The following is a 19,100-nucleotide window of genomic DNA, read 5'->3' as shown; positions in this document are numbered from 1 at the left end:
GATTCTGGTTTTGGTTCTAAAGATTTGGTTTTCTAGAAAGTCAGGGTACCAAATTCCCAATCCCTACTGAAAGATTAACAGCTTAACCCTATGGGTCTCACTTTTCTCATCTGAAAATCAAAGACTACACAGATGATCTCTGAAGATCTGTCCTGTGACACTAAATGAACTTCGATTCCTTCAGTGGAAGCAGTTGTTGGATTTTCACTCTTAAGCAGCCAAAATCTGATGTGATTTCAATTTGCTTGAAATCGTATTGGTTATCAGGGCCAATACGTAAAGCCTCTATCAGATCTCTGTATAATAATAAAGACAGCAGAATTATAACAATGTAAGTTTAGTATTTGTGGAAGTCAATTACCTAGTACTCACACTAGACCAGTAAATCAAATCTCCAGTAGTGTTAACTTCTAATTTTTAACCAGTTTATAGATGTCCAATTAAGAAAATTAGAAAAATGCATCCAAGTACTAGAGAGGGCAGAAGCCCAATCTCAAAGATAATCACTATCAATATTTTGGAGCATTTTCTTCCAATGATTTTACATTGTAGTTCTTCATTTAATGCTATAAGCATTTTCCCATGTCATTATGTAGTTTTTAATAAAAGTTATTGGTGCCACATGGTGTTGGATGGGATCACGCGGAAAACAGTGTAGCACAGAGAAGGCAAATAGTGAATCTGTGGCATCTTACTACACCGATGGACAGTGACTGCACTGGGGTATGGGTGAGGACTTGATAATATGGGTAAATGTAATAACCACATTGTTTTTTCATGTGAAACCTTCATAAGAGTGTATATCAATAATACCTTAATAAAAAATTTTTTAAAAAAGAGAGAAGGCAGAGGAGAAAGAGGAAGAAGTATTGAGAAAAGAGTAAAGGCAAGCAGCCAGGGTGGGGAGGAGTGAAGCTAGTCTGAAAGACATCAAAAAAGCAAATGAAGTAATCATACAAGTTGGGGAAGCAGTGAGAGACATAGATAGCCAGCAGGAAGAAATATGGGGAGGAAGGGAAAACAAACCCAGCAGGAAGAAGATAGATGTAAGCCAAACAAGACTGAGATTCTTAGATAAAATAAAAAGATTTTTTTTTCAAAAAAATAAATAAAAATAAAAGTTATTGGTGCCAATGAAAGCACCACGGTTTATTTAACCATCTTATTTAATCTTACCCCTGAACAGAAAGACTGGTTCCAGTTTTCCTTAAGTTAAGTAATGGGCAAAAAATGTTGTCTTTATTTGGAAAGTATTTGGGTATTTAGGGTTATTTTAGATAGATTCTGATTTCTGAGAAGTATTAATGAATCAAAGGATATAACTGTTCCATAGCATTTTTCTAAAAAGTTGTACCAATTTATATTTACATTTAGAAGTGATAAAATTAACTCATCTATCAGGACCCACAAAAGAGAGGTTGCCCCAGTGGCCTGGCCCAAGTCACAGATCCACACCCAAGTCAGCCAACATTTACAGGAAACAACTTTCAAGAAAACCTAACATATACTCCAGTCACCTCCTACACAACCTTAGCAAGCTTACCCTGGAAAACAGGGCTTGCTAGCCTTATAAGGAAATCCCCCACCTCCTAGCCAATCATGCCCTGTTTCCACGTTGCCTCTTCTAATGCTCTGCGAAATTCGCTCTTTCCCCAAATCCCCTGGGAAGAGTGTTTCACTGCTTGTGAGGAACTCCGCTTCCCCATCTACAGTTGTTTCTGCTTGAATAAAGGACATCAAACTCATTGCTAAACTGTTTTATTAGTTTTATCATTTGACAAAGATAGATTTAGTGTGCAACAAAGTCTGATTTGAGACCTGAAATGTGTTATTTCAATGTCTTCATTGAAATATTTATTTATTATTCATTGTTAATATACCCCTGCTAGAATATAAGCTTCACAAGGGCAGGTATAGTTTAGGCATCAAGAACAGTGCCTCGCATAGAGGAGATTTTTCAAATATTTGTTTCAGGAATGAAGGAAATAGGGGAAAGTTTGGTTTTCAATCATTATTTTTGTCAGTACCAACACTGAAATGGCAGGATTCAATAGCTGACTGCAACAGAATTGGCAAGTGAACCAGTTTCTATATCCATATCATTTTCTGGTATTATATATCTGACACAATTTAAGCTTGAATCCTTTATCACATGCTTACTTCAGATATAAAAGTGGCACTCCTTAGTTCTTATCTGGAGCAGAAACTATTAGCTGACAATCTAATTTCATCTTCTTTTGCTTTCTCAAGTCAATGTGCTCAGCTAAAAGACCATATGTCTGATCTTCCTTGCAGACAAGTGTGGCCAGGTGAGGTATATATAGAAATTGTTGGAAGTCTTCTAGGAAAGCTCTTTGAAATGGGAATAGCTGATGTGTTCCTTGTTTTCCTTCTTTGTTCTGCATACTGCCTGGAATATGGACATAAGGGTTCCAACAGCCCTATGTTAAGACAATGAGGTAAACTTAAGTATGCAAAATCTGCTTAGCCCATTACAAAGCAGAAAGATACAAGGGGTCAGAATCTCTACTAATGTGGAGACCAACTCTAGACTGCCTACTGTTAGGCTGGAGGAAGGAAAAACAAGGACATGCAAACAGAACAGAGAGATACCATAAAAAGAGAACAGACCAGACCCCAAGGTCCGTGCCTTATATGGAAAGGGGACAGCTCTTCCTGAATTCCATCCTTCTGATGTGCCAACTAAGACACAGATGTCAGCCTCCTCCCTCTTTGAAGGAAAAAAGTTTCTAGTTGTCTATTATGTCACCTTTAGCCAATCATACCTCTCCACACCCCCTAGGATAGCTTGCCCACTCCTCCCCCTCCTAACCCCTTATAAGCCCCCACCTCCCTGACTGGGTGTGACTTCCCTGGCCTGTAATACCCAGACCGTGGAACATCACCAGGGACTTGCACTCAAATAAACTACCTGGCCCTTTGTTGCCTCTTATTTTGCCTGCTTATTTCGGTTAAAATTTATCTTACATTTGGTGCCGAAATCCCGGGAAGGAGCGTGAGTGGGGCCCCGACTGGCCACCAGTGGCCCCGCCCCCTCCTTCCCCGACCCAAGACTTCAGCCTGCTCTGTGCTGCATCGACTATTTTCCAGTAAGTCCCTCAGTTTTCCCTGGTCTGTTTCCCTTCAGAACTCCATTTTACCTGGTCTGTTAGAAATCGCAGCTATGTCCAGGTGGGGCATCCGGCCCCTGGGCATTTGGCTGTCTGTGGGCATCTGGCCTGCCCCTGGCCCTGCGGTAGGGGAGACGTCCCTCACCCAGGCTCCCAGGACGTCTCCCCTGACTTGGTGTGCTTGGGACGCTGGGTGCTCCTTTCAGTGGGATTAGTTGGGAGGGTGACACAGACATGGGGAACCAGCCCTCAAAAGCAGAGGCTCGGACCCCGCTGCAGTGTCTCATTTCTAATTTGACTACTCTATACTTGTCCTGGGAAGTTCACAAATAGAAGCTAGTCTTTCTTTGCTCTGAGGCCAAGCCTCAGTATTCCTTAGACAATCTCGCTGGCCCCCTGAGGGAACTTTCAATTTTAGCCTCCTCACCACCTTGATTAATTATTGCCACTGGAGCGGATAGTAGAGTGAAATCCCGTATATGCAGGCTTTTTGGACTTTGCACTCCCACCCAGACCTTTATGTTAAGTGTTCAATGACTCAGGTTCTCCTGGCCCGATCTCCAATTAAAGATGGTCAGCCTCTTACTCTGCCCAGTCCTTCTTCCTTTCCAGATCCGCCAGAAGACCTCAGTCACCCACCTCCCTCAGCTTGCTATCCCCTCCCCCTCTCCCCACCATCATCTTCAAGTCCTTTGTCTTCACACATGTCACCACCATCTTAAAGTCCTACATTCTCAACCATGTTGTTGTCCTGCTCTCCTCTTCCAGTGGCTGCACCACCCCTCCCCCTCTCCTTCTGCCTTCACCACCCTCTTCTCCCCCAGAACACGCTCCTCCCACCCTCTGGTTCCAGAAGCCACAGACAAGAAGTTAAAGAGGAGGAAGGCAATTGGATATCAGTGACTCAAGTCTTTATATTGGTTTGTCTGTCTGTGTATATGTTTTTGTGTAAGAAGTGTTGCTGACTAGTCGTCGTGTCTCAGTGTGTATGTTTGTGTGTCTAGGTGTGTAGATGAAAAATATTTTCCTACCTCCAGATGGTATTAATAAAAATTGATTTAAAAAACAAGTGCTTGTGAAAATTGGGCATTCTAAAACTTCCAGAAAATCTGATAAAAAATGTTAAGCATTAATGCTAATTTGGGTTTAGCTGAGGCGGGCATGTCCTTGTGGTTATCAGCTGCCTAAGTTTACCTAAGGTCATTTAAGTTAATGTTATCTGCTAAATCTTTTAAGAATAAAATGCTTAAAGGCTTAGCTTTGTCTGATATTCAGTAGAGGTCTTGTAGGTAATCTAGCATAGTTGTTATGAATGAATGAACTAAATAAGCATGGCAAGTGAAAACCTTTTTAATTGTGTGTTACAGGGTGTATACCTACCTACAGCCTGATAATCTTTGTGGTAACCTAAAACCTTAAAGTTTTGCTAAGTTAAGAGGGTATACTTTATGTTTAGCGAGAGATTGTGCTATAAAACTCATAGTTACAGAAATTATGAAATGTTCATAAATTTGTCAATCTAAAGAATGCTAGTGTAACAGTTTACAATAGCCTGCTTCTCAGTGTTCACTAAAAATTAAGGTAGCTAATGGTTTTAAGTTCTAATTAAAACTACTTAAAGTAATAAGGAAAACATTTCTGCATGCTAAAGAATGTGTCTTTTAATAAAAGAAAGTAACTTTATTCTAAAGTACAGCTGTTTAGAAAGAGAAATCTAAATGTAAAAAGGTTGTAGAAAGTTTGTGGAAGAATTTAATATGGTCATGCTATATAAAATTAAAGCAAATGAGTCTCGGTATCAAGTACACAGCAAAATTAGAATTTTGTTTTCAGTTAAAAAGACAAAGTTTTCTTAACTGTTAGTCTGCTCTTAATATTGAAAGATTGCAAAAAGTTCTCTAATTGTTTTATCAAAGCAGTTTCTCATGCTTAAGTCTCAATGAGTCGTCTGATTATTTAAGAAAATGAGATCTTAATATTAAAAAGACTAAAAGCTAAGCTTTGTTAACAACTGTGTAACCTTCTGTATCTGCCTTTAAAATCTTTTATTGTCATTCGGGTTAAATAGATAAGTATTGTTTCATAGTGACTTCTGATTCTATTTAGACAAGTGCCTTAAAAACTTTTAACAACTTCCCAAAATCAAATTCAAAAAGGTACTTTTACCTCTAGTTAACTGATATTTTCCAGAGGGCCCCTAGAACATGTCAGAAGAACTTTTTGTCATTGGAGAAAGTATTTAGCTAATTTAGCTTATTTATCTGATATATTTACCTGAAAAGCACTGTCGAAAAGAATGATGCTAAACTTTGTTACTAAATGTTTTGTGTTACAAATATACCAGAATTTCCTTATGTCAACTGTCTTACAGTAAGTTCTCATCAAATTTTTAACCATTGTCATTCGTAAGTCTTTTATTATTTATAGTCACTGTTTTATTACTCTTAAGCTAGTAAAGAACTAGATTTCAGCAGAACAGGTATTAATTACATAAGATTAAGTAAACTAAAGAAGATGACTTTGTGGCTTTTTGTTTAAAATGTTGATAAAGTGTTTTAAGCTTTTTCTCTTAAGCTGACAACAGTTTAGTGAATGACTGCCTTTATAAGCAGAATTGAAACTTCTTTCTCCCTACCTGATCCTTCCAGAATTTAAAAACCCTTAGTGACTATTTTTATATTTCATGGCAATATGTTTATTTGCATAAGTTCAATAAGAACCTGCTTTCCTTGAAAAGAAGACCAATTAAAAATACAAGTTATACCATCAAGGCTTTGACTGGAATGTCATACCTGAGAGACACGTGTATAAACTCAGATATGAACAGCTTTAAGGAGCTAAGGTTGACTTCATAAAGCCAACAAAGCCCCTTGGAAGAACTGGCCTGGTACCTTGCTTACAGAGTTCCCAGCAGCCTTACCAGGTGAGTAAAGAAAGTCACTTCTTGGCAGATGCAGGAACCTCAAGAATGTCTTGTGAACCTCAAGAAGAGAGAAATTCACCCAAATGTACAGGTACTGCAGGCAAAACCTGATGGCAAGTCTGGCTTGGCTGTCTGGCCTCAAGAGGCCTTTAAAAGTTCAGTCTGAAATTCCTTACAAAAAATTCCAGCAAAGCATATTTAATAGAGCCTATGTAATCAATTGCTCTTCTTGCTGCACTTATGCAAATAATCAAGCCACTGTTAATTATTTTCTTAATCTAGCTACTTCTAATAAAAATGAGGGTGACTTTAGAGAAAAGTATTGTTTCAATAATGCAGTCTTATCTATACTAAGTCCCAAAACTAGTCATTGAGATGTAAACTTGATCCAGAATTCCAGTCCCCCATAATGGCCTGGCTAATGCCACTACTGGGCCCCTTAATTACAGTTTGTGGTTTATTCTTAGTTGCCCCTTGTGTCCTCAGGTTCCTCCAACAGCAGCTAACCCAGATGACCCGGGTCACCACCAACCAGATGTTACTTCACTGTTATACACCTCTTCCCACTGAACCCCGTCCTTTGGCCTAATACCAGCCTCAAACCCCCACAACGCTCCTTGTCAGCCGGAAGTAGCCAGATTGAGTCATTGCCCATTACAACCAAAAGGCTGGAATTTTAGGCTGGAGTAAGGAAAAACAAGGACATGCAAACAGAACAGAGAGATACCATAAAAAGAGAACAGACCAGACCCCAAGGTCTATGCCTTATATGGAAAGGGGACAGTTCTTCCTGAATTCCATCCTTCTGATGTGCCAACTAAGACACAGATGTCAGCCTCCTCCCTCTTGGAAGGAATAAAGTTTCTAGTTGTCTATTATGTCACCTTTAGCCAACCATACCTCTCCAAGCCCCCTAGGATAGCTTGCCCACTCCTTCCCCTCCTAACCCCTTATAAGCCCCCATCTCCATGACTGGGTGTGAATTCCCCAGCCTGTAGTACCCAGACCACAGAACATCACCCGGGAGTGGCATTCAAATAAACTACCTGGCCCTTTGTTGCCTCTCTTCACCTGCTTATTTCGGCTAAAATTTATCTTACACCTACCTCTATACTGTTTTACATAAGAAAAAAATAAAGCTCTATCTTTATTTAATCCAGTTATTTCAGGTTTCTTATTAGCTGAACACAATTTGTAATTGATAAACTATACTTCATCCTAAAGCTCTGAAGATTTCAATAATACTACAAATGTTCTTTAAAAATAATGAAACATGTTTAGCTTTATGTACTTATCTTTCAAAGAATACAATATGTGTTTTTTATTCTGAGCTAATTGCCATGTTTCAATTTCAATCCTGAAAAGAATATCTGGTCCATAGACAGGAAGCAGGGAATGCTAATAACTTCACTTGGCATCACTGGACCTGAAACTCCACAAGTAAGACAAGAAATAACCTTTGGATGAAGTTATGACTCAAGAATAATGAAGAAATCTGATGGTTCCTTTGAGCCCATGTAAAATTTAGTCTACACAAGAGATGACAATTTAATGTCTCCTGTCATACACTACCATAAGAGTTTGAGTGTCCATTACTGCATCAGAGAAAACAGAGTTCTCTCAATTTGCTTTTATATTTGTGCCTATGTCATCCAAGAAATAATTAACTATGAAAACTGAAACCACCTACTTCCAGTTTATAGTCTGCATTATCATGACTTACTTTCCACTGCCTTCATTATATAATTTTACTACTCCAGGAGTCTCTCACCCAGGCAAATAAGATTATTGTTCATTACAGGAACTTCCATGACAGATCATCAACTGTTTTGTAGAAAGCATCAACAGTTTTCCTACCAACACTCTTTGGTTTGGACTCTTGTCCTCATATTGCTTGCCTTGCTGTTGCTGCCAGTTCCAGATTACTATTAAATCACAATTCCTACCTAATCCCTCATTGATAGACCTGCCTTAAACCAAACTTCAAAATCTCAATAAAATCTTCCCCCTTTCAGACACTAACAAAGCTCTCCTAAAATGGTAATTCTCCCACATAAAGTTGAGCAAGAAACTCAGTTTTACCTTGTTGGTGATATTTGAGAACCAGCATTTGATTCATGCAGAAGATCTGTGAGGGCCACGCCTGTGAAGGAAGCTGGGGAGAGACCCGGAGGAAGCTGAAAGCCGTCACTCTGCACAAGTCTGAGGCAGGACGTAGAGAAGAGGGAAGGGAGGAAGAAGACGATGCCTTAGATGGCACGCAGCTGTCAGTTTAGTAAGGTCATGCCTCAGAGTGGTCCCACACCTCGCAGCATGGGGCCAGCTTCAGTGGCCCTGGCCCACTCAGCTGTATGCTGGGAGAATTCCGAGGGCAGTCAGGCCAGGGTGGTGGGGGCAGAACACTCACAGGAAGGGATCTAAGAGACACACATTCCTGGCTCGGGATACCTGATGACCCTGTGAAAGATACCTGAAAAAATGATAACTTCTCAGAAAAAGGACATAATGACTGAAAAAAACTCCAAAGAAGTCTAATAGATTTTTGAATGAAAATTGAATCAAAGCAACTGCGATTTTTCTGCATTTTTAAATATGCTAAAGACAATGTCATTTCGATTATTCAAAACTGAATAATCTATAGTGATGGAATTAGAGTCCTAACAACTTTGTTTTGTTTTGTTTGACTTGTTAAAAAACATAATCCAGCTGACTTAATCTGAAGATCTGGAGGGTGGGCAAACAGATAATTAGCAAAAGATAAGATGGGATTGTTTCAGGCAAGTTCACCCTCTCTCAGCCCAAGAGCAGTGGGGTGTTACCATGCAGATTACCTCAACTCCTTTCAGTGGAGGAGAGGATTTTTGTGACAGTGTCTTGCCAATGGGTTTCAGCCCTGGGCAAGTTCACTATAGATTCAATGTAACCAAAGAAATGACAGTATAACGTTCTTGGGGTGAAAAGGTTATACCCAAATTTATCTCCACGGTGGCAAGTCAATCACTAGAATCCCATCCACTCAGAGTGAGTCTGCACGCAGCAAGCTGGTCTCTGCCTCTGGGCCTCTCTGCCCCTGCAGCTGTCTCAGTCTCAGTCCTTGGAGGTGCCACCACTCCAGCCTCTGCTCTGCTCTCCTGAAGCCTTGCAGTGGTGTCACCATGTCGCCCAGAGCACTGGGCAGGGCTCTTTATATAGAGTCAATAATGACAAATTGCCCACACATGTGTAGTGAGCTAGCCAACCAGGGCCAGGTGAGAATCCTGGCATCAGGAACCTTTACTTTATTCACACTCCACCCCTCCAGGATTCTTGCCTCTGAATCTATGTGCCCTCAATCCTCTGCAATGGTCCCTGTATGAGAAAGCTGGAGCACTGTAACCAAATTCCATAATAACATAATACAACATACAAATAACAAAAATTATGACAAATTATAGTAACCCCCAAGCCTGAGGAGATCCATTGCCACCAAGTAGTCATCCTGGCTGCAATCAAAACAGTTCTACTCAAATGAGTTAACCAAAAGAACCGTAGGTAGGCCTTACAATATCCACCTCCTCCAGCCTCTCCAGCAGAAAGTCTTGCAGACACACAGGCCTATCCCATTACTTTACCTCTGCCTTCTGCTTCATTCTCAGCAGCTGGAACCACTGCTCTGGTCCCAATTGCTGCCACAGCTCCAGCCATCTAATTTCTTTCCATCTGCTCCTGCCTTTTCAAACCAGCCCACATCTGGGTCCTTGTGACCCCCATAGGGCCCTTTAAATTCTTCCTTCAAGAAGCAGACCGTATTTCCTTTTGTGCTTGAGCTTGAGGGCAGAAGCAGAGCATGGAGTGCTCCACAACCTGAGGAAGGGGCTGCACCACTCCTAAAAGAACCTGCAGTTGCTGAGTCCTTCTGGCTTTCCACCAGCTTTCAACCAGGTGGGGTCTCAACCGAGGAGGAGCCGATGCCACCAGCATGGGCAGGGCCTCCAACACCACCTGTTCATCAAACCTCTGCTCCTCCATTTCTGGGGCTGATGGCACCACTACATCTTTCTCTTGCCACATGGCATCTGGCAATCTGCATGCTGCTTCTTCTCATGCCACTCCTTCTTGGGTCGCTGCTCCTTCTCGTGCACTACACTTCTGGGGGAGGTTGTAACCGCATTTTGATTAGGTATTAAGCCCTGGTTTGGTGACAGAAGTGACTCCATTTTGGGCCTATGATTTCTTTTTCAACACTATAAAAATTTAGTTGGAGAGAGATTCTCAAGACGGCAGCATGAGTAGGGTGGCAGAAATCTCTCCCTAAACCATATATATTTTGAAAATACAACAAATAAAACTATTCCTAAAAGAGTGACCAGAAGATACAGTACACCAGCCAGGCTACATCTACATGTGTGAGAACTCAACATCTCATGAAAAGGGTAAGATACAAAGCAGTGACCCAGCGGGACCCCAGCACTCCCCCTACCCCAGCTCACCGGCAGGAGGAAAAGAATCAGAGTGGGGAGGGGTGGAAGCACAGGACTGCTAAATAACCACCTTGGTGATGTGCACCAGGAACACAGACACACACTGCACACTGTACTAGATATTAGAGGAATGGAAAAGCAAAATCTGAGACTAAGACTGCAAACAGGTTCTCACAGCCATTGCCCTGGGACAAAAAAAAGTGGGCACTTTAAAAGTCTTAAAGGGATAAGAGTTTAACAGGTGGACAAAATAATCCTGGCACACTCAGCCCAGCATGCCAGGAACATTAACGAACTTCAGGTGCCCTAACCTCCTGGGTGGCAACGCAGCACTAAAGCCCCTCATGGCAATAAGCAGTCTGTTGTTCATTCCTCTCTGGTACTGTAAGTGAACCGTCAGACATGCCATTGCTACAGAGCAAGTGGGGAGCAGCCCCACCCAAAGCAACCACACAGAGGCTTCCCCTAGTGTGTGGCTAACCAGGCCAGACCCAGAGGCTGCCCCCTGCCCACATGACACCGACAGAGACAACAGAGACCGGCACAGAGTCTGGAAGGCACAAAGGGACTTTATTCTCATGGCGAACACGTGCTGCTCGCCTGCAACCCCCACCAGTGCCACTGGCCATCCTGAGGGCCACCCTGCCAATGGCAGCTCAGGGTATTAACCCAGAGGCTGTGCCCTGCACACGGCCAACCAGCACGGGCAGAGGAAGCCAGAGTGGAGTCTGGAAAGCACATAGGGGCTCTGTTCTCGTGGTGAACAGATGCTGCTCTTCTGCAACCACTGCCAGTGCCCTAGGCCATCCCGAGGGACGCCCTGTCCCCCTACACCCAGCTGCCAGCACAGGCAGAGGAAACCAGCATGGAGTCCAAGAAACACATAGGGGCTCTGTTCTCACAATGAACATGTGCTACTCACCTGCAACCACTGCCAGTGCCCTAGGCTATCCCAAGGTCCACCCCACTCATGGCAGCTCAGGGGATCAACCCAGAGGCTGCTCCCTGTGTGCGGTTGCACAGGCAGCAGAGACTGGCACAGAGTCCTGAAAGCATGAAGGGGTGCTGTTCTCATGGGAGAAAACACACCAATCACCTGTGACCACTGTCACTGCCCTAGGCCACCAAGGGCCGCCAAGCCCACAGCAGCTCAGGGGATTAATCCAGAGGCTGTTCCCTATGTGTGGTTGTCCGGCACAGGCAGCTGAGGTGGGCAAGGTGATCAGCAAACAGGAGACTTTGTTCTCCCAGCTGACACATTCACCACTCGCCGGCAATCACTTCCATCACCACGAAGAGGCAGAAGAATGTTGTTCAGTCCAAAATCCCTCAAATACCAGAGAGAGGGCCTGGTGAGACCAAAATTACCAACCTTCCTGAAAAAGAATTCAAACTAAAGGTCATAAGCATGCTGATGGAGCTACAGAGAAATATTCAAGAGCTAAGGGATGAATTCCAGAGAGAGATAACAGAAATGAAACAAACAATGGAACACTTTAAGAGCAGACTGGATGAGGTGCAAGAGACTGTTAATGGAATAGAAATCAGAGAACAGGAATACAGAGAAGCTGAGGCAGACAGAGATAAAAGGATTTCTAGGAATGAAAGAATATTAAGACACCTGTGTTACCAATCCAAATGGAACAATATTCACATTATATGGTTACCAGGAGAAGAAGAGAGAGAAAAAGGGATAGAAAGTGTCTTTCAAGAAATAATTGCTGAAAACTTCTCCAAGCTAGGGAAGGAAATAGTCTCTCAGACCATGGAAGTCCACAGATCTCCCAACACAAGGGACCTGAGGAGGACAACACCAAGACATATAATAATTAAAAAGGCAAAGGTCAAAGACAAGGACAGAGTATTAAAAGTAGCCAGAGAGAGAAAAAAAGATCACCTACAAAGGAAAACCCATCAGGCTATCATCAGACTTCTCAGCAGAAACCTTACAGGCCAGAAGGGAGAGGCATGATACATTCAATGCAATGAAAAAGAAGGGCCTTGAACCAAGAATACTGAATCCAGCATGATTATCATTTAAATTAGAAGGAGAGATTAAACAATTCCCAGATAAGCAAAAGTTGAGGGAATTTATCTCCCACAAACCATTTCTACAATGTATTTTAAAGGGACTGCTCTAGATAGAAGTATGCCTAAGGCTAAATAGCTGTCAGCACAGAAAATAAAACCACAGCAAAAAAAGTACACTAACCAAATACTAACTAAAGGCAAAATAAAATCAACTATCCACAAAATCAGTCAAGGGAAAAACAAAAAAGTACACAATAAAACACCTAACATATAAAGAGAGGAGGTGGAAGAAAAGGAAGGGCAAGAAATATTTATCAGACCGTGTTTATAATAGTGTAATAAGTGAGTTAAGTTAGATGGTTAGATAGTAACGAAGCTCCCTTGAATCTCTGGTAACCAAGAATACAAAGTTTGCAATGGCAATAAGTACATATCTATCTATAATCACACTAAATGTAAATGGCATGAATGCACCAATCAAAAGACACAAAGTAATAGAATGGATAAAAAAGGAAGACCCATCTATATGCTGCCTACAAGAGACTCACCTCAAACACAAAGAAATACACAGACTAAAAGTGAAGGGAAGGAAAAAGATATTTCATGCAAACAATAGGGAGAGAAAAGCAGGAGTTGCAGTACGTGTATCATACAAAATAGACTTCAAAACAAAGAAAGTCACAAGAGACAGGACATTAAATAATGATAAAGGGGTCAGTCCAAAAAGAGAATATAACCATTATAAATATCTATGCACCCAACACAGGAGCACCTACATATGTGAAACAAATACTAACTGAATTAAAGTAGGAAATAGAATGCAATGCATTCACTTTAGGAGACTTCAACTCACCACTCACTCCAAATGACGTATCAACCAGACAGAAAATAATTAAGGACACAAAGGCACTGAACAACACACTAGAACAGATTGACCTGACAGACATCTACAGAACTCTACACCCAAAAGCAGCAGGATACACATTCTTCTCAAGTGCACATGGAACATTTTCCAGAATAGACCACATACTAGGCCACAAAAAGAGCCTCAGTAGATTCAAAAAGGTTGAAATTCTAATAACTAACTTCTCAGATCACAAAGGTATAAAACTAGAAATAAATTGTACAAAGAAAAATAAAAAGGCACACAAACACATGGAGGCTTAACAACTTGCTCTTAAATAATCAATGGATCAATGACCAAATTAAAACAGAGATCGAGCAATATATGGAGACAAATGACAACAACAACACAATGCCGCAACTTCTGTGGGACACAGCAAAAGCAGTCTTAAGAGGAAAGTATACAGCAATCCAGGCCTATTTAAAGAAGGAAGAACAATCCCAAATGAATAGTCTAAAGTCACAATTATTGAAACTGGAAAAAGAAGAACAAATGAGGCCCAAAGTCAGCAGCAGAAGGGACATAATAAAGATCAGAGAAGAAATTAATAAAATCATGAAGAATAGAACAATAGAAAAAAATTAATGAAACCAAGATCTGGTTCTTTGAGAAAATAAACAAAATAGAAAATCCCGTAGCCAGACTTATTAAGAGAAATAGAGAATCTACACACATAAACAGAATCAGAAATGAGAAAGGAAAAATCACTATGGATGCCACAATACAAAGAATTGTTAGAGAATGCTATGAAAATCTATATGCTAACAAACTGGATAACCTAGAAGAAATAAACAACTTTCTAGAAAAAAAACCTTCCAAAACTAACCAAGGAAGAAAGAGAAAAACTAAACAGACCAATTACCAACAACAAAATTGAATCAGTAATCAAAAAACTATGCAAGAACAAAACTCCCAGACCAGATGGATTCACCACTGTATTTTATCAGACATTTAGAGCAGACATAATACCCATTCTCCTTACGGTTTTCCAAAAAAATAGAAGAGGAGGAAATACTCCAAACTCATTCTATGAAGCCAACATCACTCTGATACCAAACAGGCAAAGACACCACAAAAAAAGAAAACTACAGACCAATATCCCTGATAAACATAGATGCAAAAATTCTCAACAAAATATTAGCAAACAGGATTCAAAAATACATCAAAAGGATCATACACCATGATCAAGTAGAATTCATCTCAGGGATGCAAGGACGGTACAACATTTGAAAATCCATCAACATCATCCACCTCATCAACAAAAAGAAGGACAAAAACCACATGATCATCTCCATAGATAGCATTCGACAAAATTCAACATCTATTCATGATAAAAACTCACAACAAAATGGGTGTAGAGGGCAAGTACCTCAACATAATACAGGCCACAGATGAAAAACCCACAGTCAAGATTATACTTAAAAGAAAGAAGCTGAGGGGGGCGGAGCCAATATGGCGGCGGGAGCAGAGCAGTGGAAATCTCCTCCCAAAAACACATAGAGCTATGAAAATATAACAAAGAAAAATCTTCCTAAAATAGAGCCCACAGGACACAGGACAACATCCAGACCACATCCACACCTGCAAGAACCCAGTGCCTTGTGAAGGGGGTAAGATACAAGCCCCGGCCCGGCGGGACCCGAGCGCCCCTCCCCCTGGCTCCTGGCGGGTGGAAAGAAACGGGAGAGGTTTTTTTTTTTTTTTTTAGCGAGTGCTTTTTGGAAGTCTTAAAGGAACAGGGACCCCGTAGCTAGGGAGGCAGGGTGGCGGGACCGGTGAGCGGGTGCCTGGGACTGGCACTTGAGGATGGAGGAAATCGCGCATTTTTCCCCTTTTTTTTCTCTTTTTGGTGAGTGCTTTTTGGAATCCTTAAAGGGACAGGGACCCCGGTGCTAGGGAGGCAGGGCAGCGGGACTGGTGAGCGGGTGCCTGGGACCAGCGCCTGAGGACAAAGAATATCCCGCGTTTTTCCCTGCGGGACCGGTGCGCAAGTGGCTGAGACCGGCACTTGAGGACGGAGGAAATCGCGCGTTTTTCCCTTTTTTTCCCTCTTTTTGGCGAGTGCTTTTTGGAAGCCTTAATGGGACAGGGACCCCGGTGCTAGGGAGGCAGGGCGGTGGGACTGGTGAGAGGGTGCCCGGGACCGGCGCCTGAGGACAAAAAAAAAAATCAAGTGTTTTTTCATTTTTTTTTTTTTTTTCTGTTACCTCTCTAATTGTTGCTGTTGTTGTTTTGGTTTGGAGAGAGCTTCTTGGAAGTCTTAAAGGGGCAGGACAGGTCACTTAGACCAGAGGCAGGGAATCTGGGGATCTCTGGGCACTCTAACCCCCTGAGCAGCAGGGAGAACATAGGCCCCTTACGGAGATAAATAGCCTCTCAGCCGCTCCCCCTCCAACGGGGCTCCACCATTTTGGAGTAGAAGCCCCAGCCAGGCCACGCCCACAGCAACAGCGGAGATAAACCCCATAGCAACGGGGCAGGAAGCAAAAACCCTGTCTGCACACAGCTGCCCAGCACAAGCCACTAGAGGTCGCTATTCTCCCAGGTGAGGAAGGCCACAAACCAATAAGAAGGGAAGCTCTTCCAGCGGTAACTTGTACCAGCTCTGCACACTATCTCTATCACCATGAAAAGACAAAACTACAGGCAGACAAAGATCACAGAGAAAACACCTGAGAAGGAGACAGACCTAACCAGTCCTCCTGAAAAAGAATTCAAAATAAAAATCATGAACATGCTGACAGAGATGCAGAGAAAAATGCAAGAGCAATGGGATGAGATGCAGAGAAAAATGCAAGAGCAGTGGGATGAAGTCCGGAGGGAGATCACAGATGTGAGGAAGGAGATCACAGAAGTGAAACAATCCCTGGAAGGATTTATAAGCAGAATGGATAAGATGCAAGAGGCCATTGAAGGAATAGAAGCCAGAGAACAGGAACGTATAGAAGCTGACATAGAGAGAGACAAAAGGATCTCCAGGAATGAAACAACACTAAGAGAACTATGTGACCAAGCCAAAAGGAATAATATACGTATTATAGGGATACCAGAAGAAGAAGAAAGAGGAAAAGGGATAGAAAGTCTCTTTGAAGAAATAATTGCTGAAAACTTCCCCAAACTGGGGGAGGAAATAATCGAACAGAACATGGAATTACACAGAACCCCCAGCAGAAAGGATCCAAGGAGGACAACACCAAGACACATAGTAATTAAAATGGCAAGAATCAAGGACAAGGAAAGAGTTTTAAAAGCAGCTAGAGAGAAAAAGGTCACCTATAAAGGAAAACCCATCAGGTTAACATCAGACTTCTCGACAGAAACCCTACAGGCCAGAAGAGAATGGCATGATATACTTAATGCAATGAAACAGAAGGGCCTTGAACCAAGGATACTGCATCCAGCACGACTATCATTTAAATATGATGGCGGGATTAAACAATTCCCAGACAAGCAAAAGCTGAGGGAATTTGCTTCCCACAAACCACCTCTACAGGGCATCCTACAGGGACTTCTCTAAATGGGAGCACCGCTAAAAAGTTTAGAGCACAGAACAAAACACACAACATATGAAGAATGGAGGAGGAGGAATAAGAAGGGAGAGAAGAAAAGAATCTCCAGACACTGTATATAACAGCTCAATAAGCGAGCTAAGTTAGGCAGTAAGATACTAAAGAAGCTAACCTTGAAACTTTGGTAACCACGAATCTAAAGCCTGCAATGGCAATAAGTACATATCTCTCAATAGTCACCCTAAATGTAAATGGATTTAATGCACCAATCAAAAGACACAGAGTAACAGAATGGATAAAAAAGCAAGACCCATCTATATGCTGCTTACAAGAAACTCACCTTGAACCAAAAGATAAGCATAGACTAAAAGTCAAGGGATGGAAAAACATATTTCAGGCAAACAACAGTGAGAAGAAAGCAGGGGTTGCAGTACTAATATCAGACAAAATAGACTTCAAAACAAAGAAAGTAACAAGAGACAAAGAAGGACACTACATAATGATAAAGGGCTCAGTCCAACAAGAGGATATAACCATTATAAATATATATGCACCCAATACAGGAGCACCAGCATATATGAAGCAAATACTAACAGAACTAAAGAGGGAAATAGACTGCAATGCATTCATTTTAGGAGACTTCAACACACCACTCACCCCGAAGGATAGATCCACCAGACAGAAAATAAGTAAGGACACAGAGGCACTGAACAACACCCTAGAACAGATGGACCTAATAGACATCTACAGAACTCTACATCCAAAAACAACAGGATATATATTCTTCTCAAGTGCACATGGAACACTCTCCAGAATAGACCACATACTAGCTCACTAAAAGAGCCTCAGTAAATTCCAAAATATTGAAATTCTACCAACCAATTTTTCAGACCACAAAGGTATGAAAGTAGAAATAAATTCTACAAAGAAAACAAAAAGGCTCACAAACACATGGAGGCTTAACAACATGCTACTAAATAATCAATGGATCAATGAACAAATCAAAATAGAGATCAAGGAATATATAGAAACAAATGACACCAACACTAAGCCCCAACTTCTGTGGGACGCAGCAAAAGCAGTATTAAGAGGAAAGTATATAGCGATCCAGGCACACTTGAAGAAGGAAGAACAATCCCAAATGAATAGTCTAACATCACAATTATCAAAACTCGAAAAAGAAGAACAAATGAGGCCTAAAGTCAGCAGAAGGAGGGACATAATAAAGATCAGAGAAAAAATAAACAAAATTGAGAAGAATAAAACAATAGCAAAAATCAACGAAACCAAGAGCTGGTTCTTTGAGAAAATAAACGAAATAGATAAGCCTCTAGCCTAACTTATTAAGAGAAACAGAGAATCAACACAAATCAACATAATCAGAAATGAGAATGGAAAAATCACGACAGACTCCACAGAAATACAAAGAATTATTAAAGACTACTATGAAAACCTATATGCCAACAAGCTGGAAAACCTAGAAGAAATGGACAACTTCCTAGAAAAATACAACCTCCCAAGACTGACCAAGGAAGAAACACCAAAGTTAAACAAACCAATTACGAGCAAAGAAATTGAAACAGTAATCAAAAAACTACCCAAGAACAAAACCCCGGGGCCAGACGGATTTACCTCGGAATTTTATCAGACACACAGAGAAGACATAATACCCATTCTCCTTAAAGTGTTCCAAAAAATAGAAGAGGGGGGAATACTCCCAAACTCATTCTATGAGGCCAACATCACCCTAATACCAAAACCAGGCAAAGACCCCACCAAAAAAGAAAATTACAGACCAATATCCCTGATGAATGTAGATGCAAAAATACTCAATAAAATATTAGCAAACAGAATCCAACAGTATATCAAAAGGACCATACACCATGACCAAGTGGGATTCATCCCGGGATGCAAGGATGGTACAACATTCGAAAATCCATCAACATCATCCACCACATCAACAAAAAGAAAGACAAAAACCACATGATCATCTCCTTAGATGCTGAAAAAGCATTTCACAAAATTCAACATCCATTCATGATAAAAACTCTCAGCAAAATGGGAATAGAGGGCAAGTACCTCAACATAATAAACCCACAGCCAGCATTATACTGAACAGCGAAAAGCTGAAAGCATTTCCTC

At 41.4% G+C, this 19,100-nt stretch overlaps 1 protein-coding gene across 2 annotated transcripts in view; it reads right to left on the bottom strand.

Moving 5' to 3' along the window:
- LOC108383586 (endogenous retrovirus group FC1 Env polyprotein-like) overlaps positions 1–19,100 on the bottom strand; it is a 62,802-nt gene that overhangs the window by 34,057 nt on the left and 9,645 nt on the right. Inside the window, exon 3 of one of the 2 annotated variants that reach the window (XM_073237039.1) lies at positions 8,137–8,256. The exons of the other annotated variant lie outside the window; for it this stretch is intronic. Within the exon in view, the coding sequence (XP_073093140.1) occupies positions 8,137–8,173 (37 nt within the window). The 5' untranslated portion in view covers positions 8,174–8,256. The remainder of the gene's footprint in view (positions 1–8,136; positions 8,257–19,100) is intronic. 2 annotated transcript variants of the gene reach the window in all.

The sequence above is a fragment of the Manis javanica genome, chromosome 5, assembly GCF_040802235.1.
Source record: "Manis javanica isolate MJ-LG chromosome 5, MJ_LKY, whole genome shotgun sequence".
In the NCBI taxonomy this organism is placed as follows: Eukaryota; Metazoa; Chordata; class Mammalia; order Pholidota; family Manidae; genus Manis; species Manis javanica.
The sequence above is the reverse complement of the archived record's forward strand: the minus strand, read 5'-3'. Positions and strand labels throughout refer to the sequence as shown.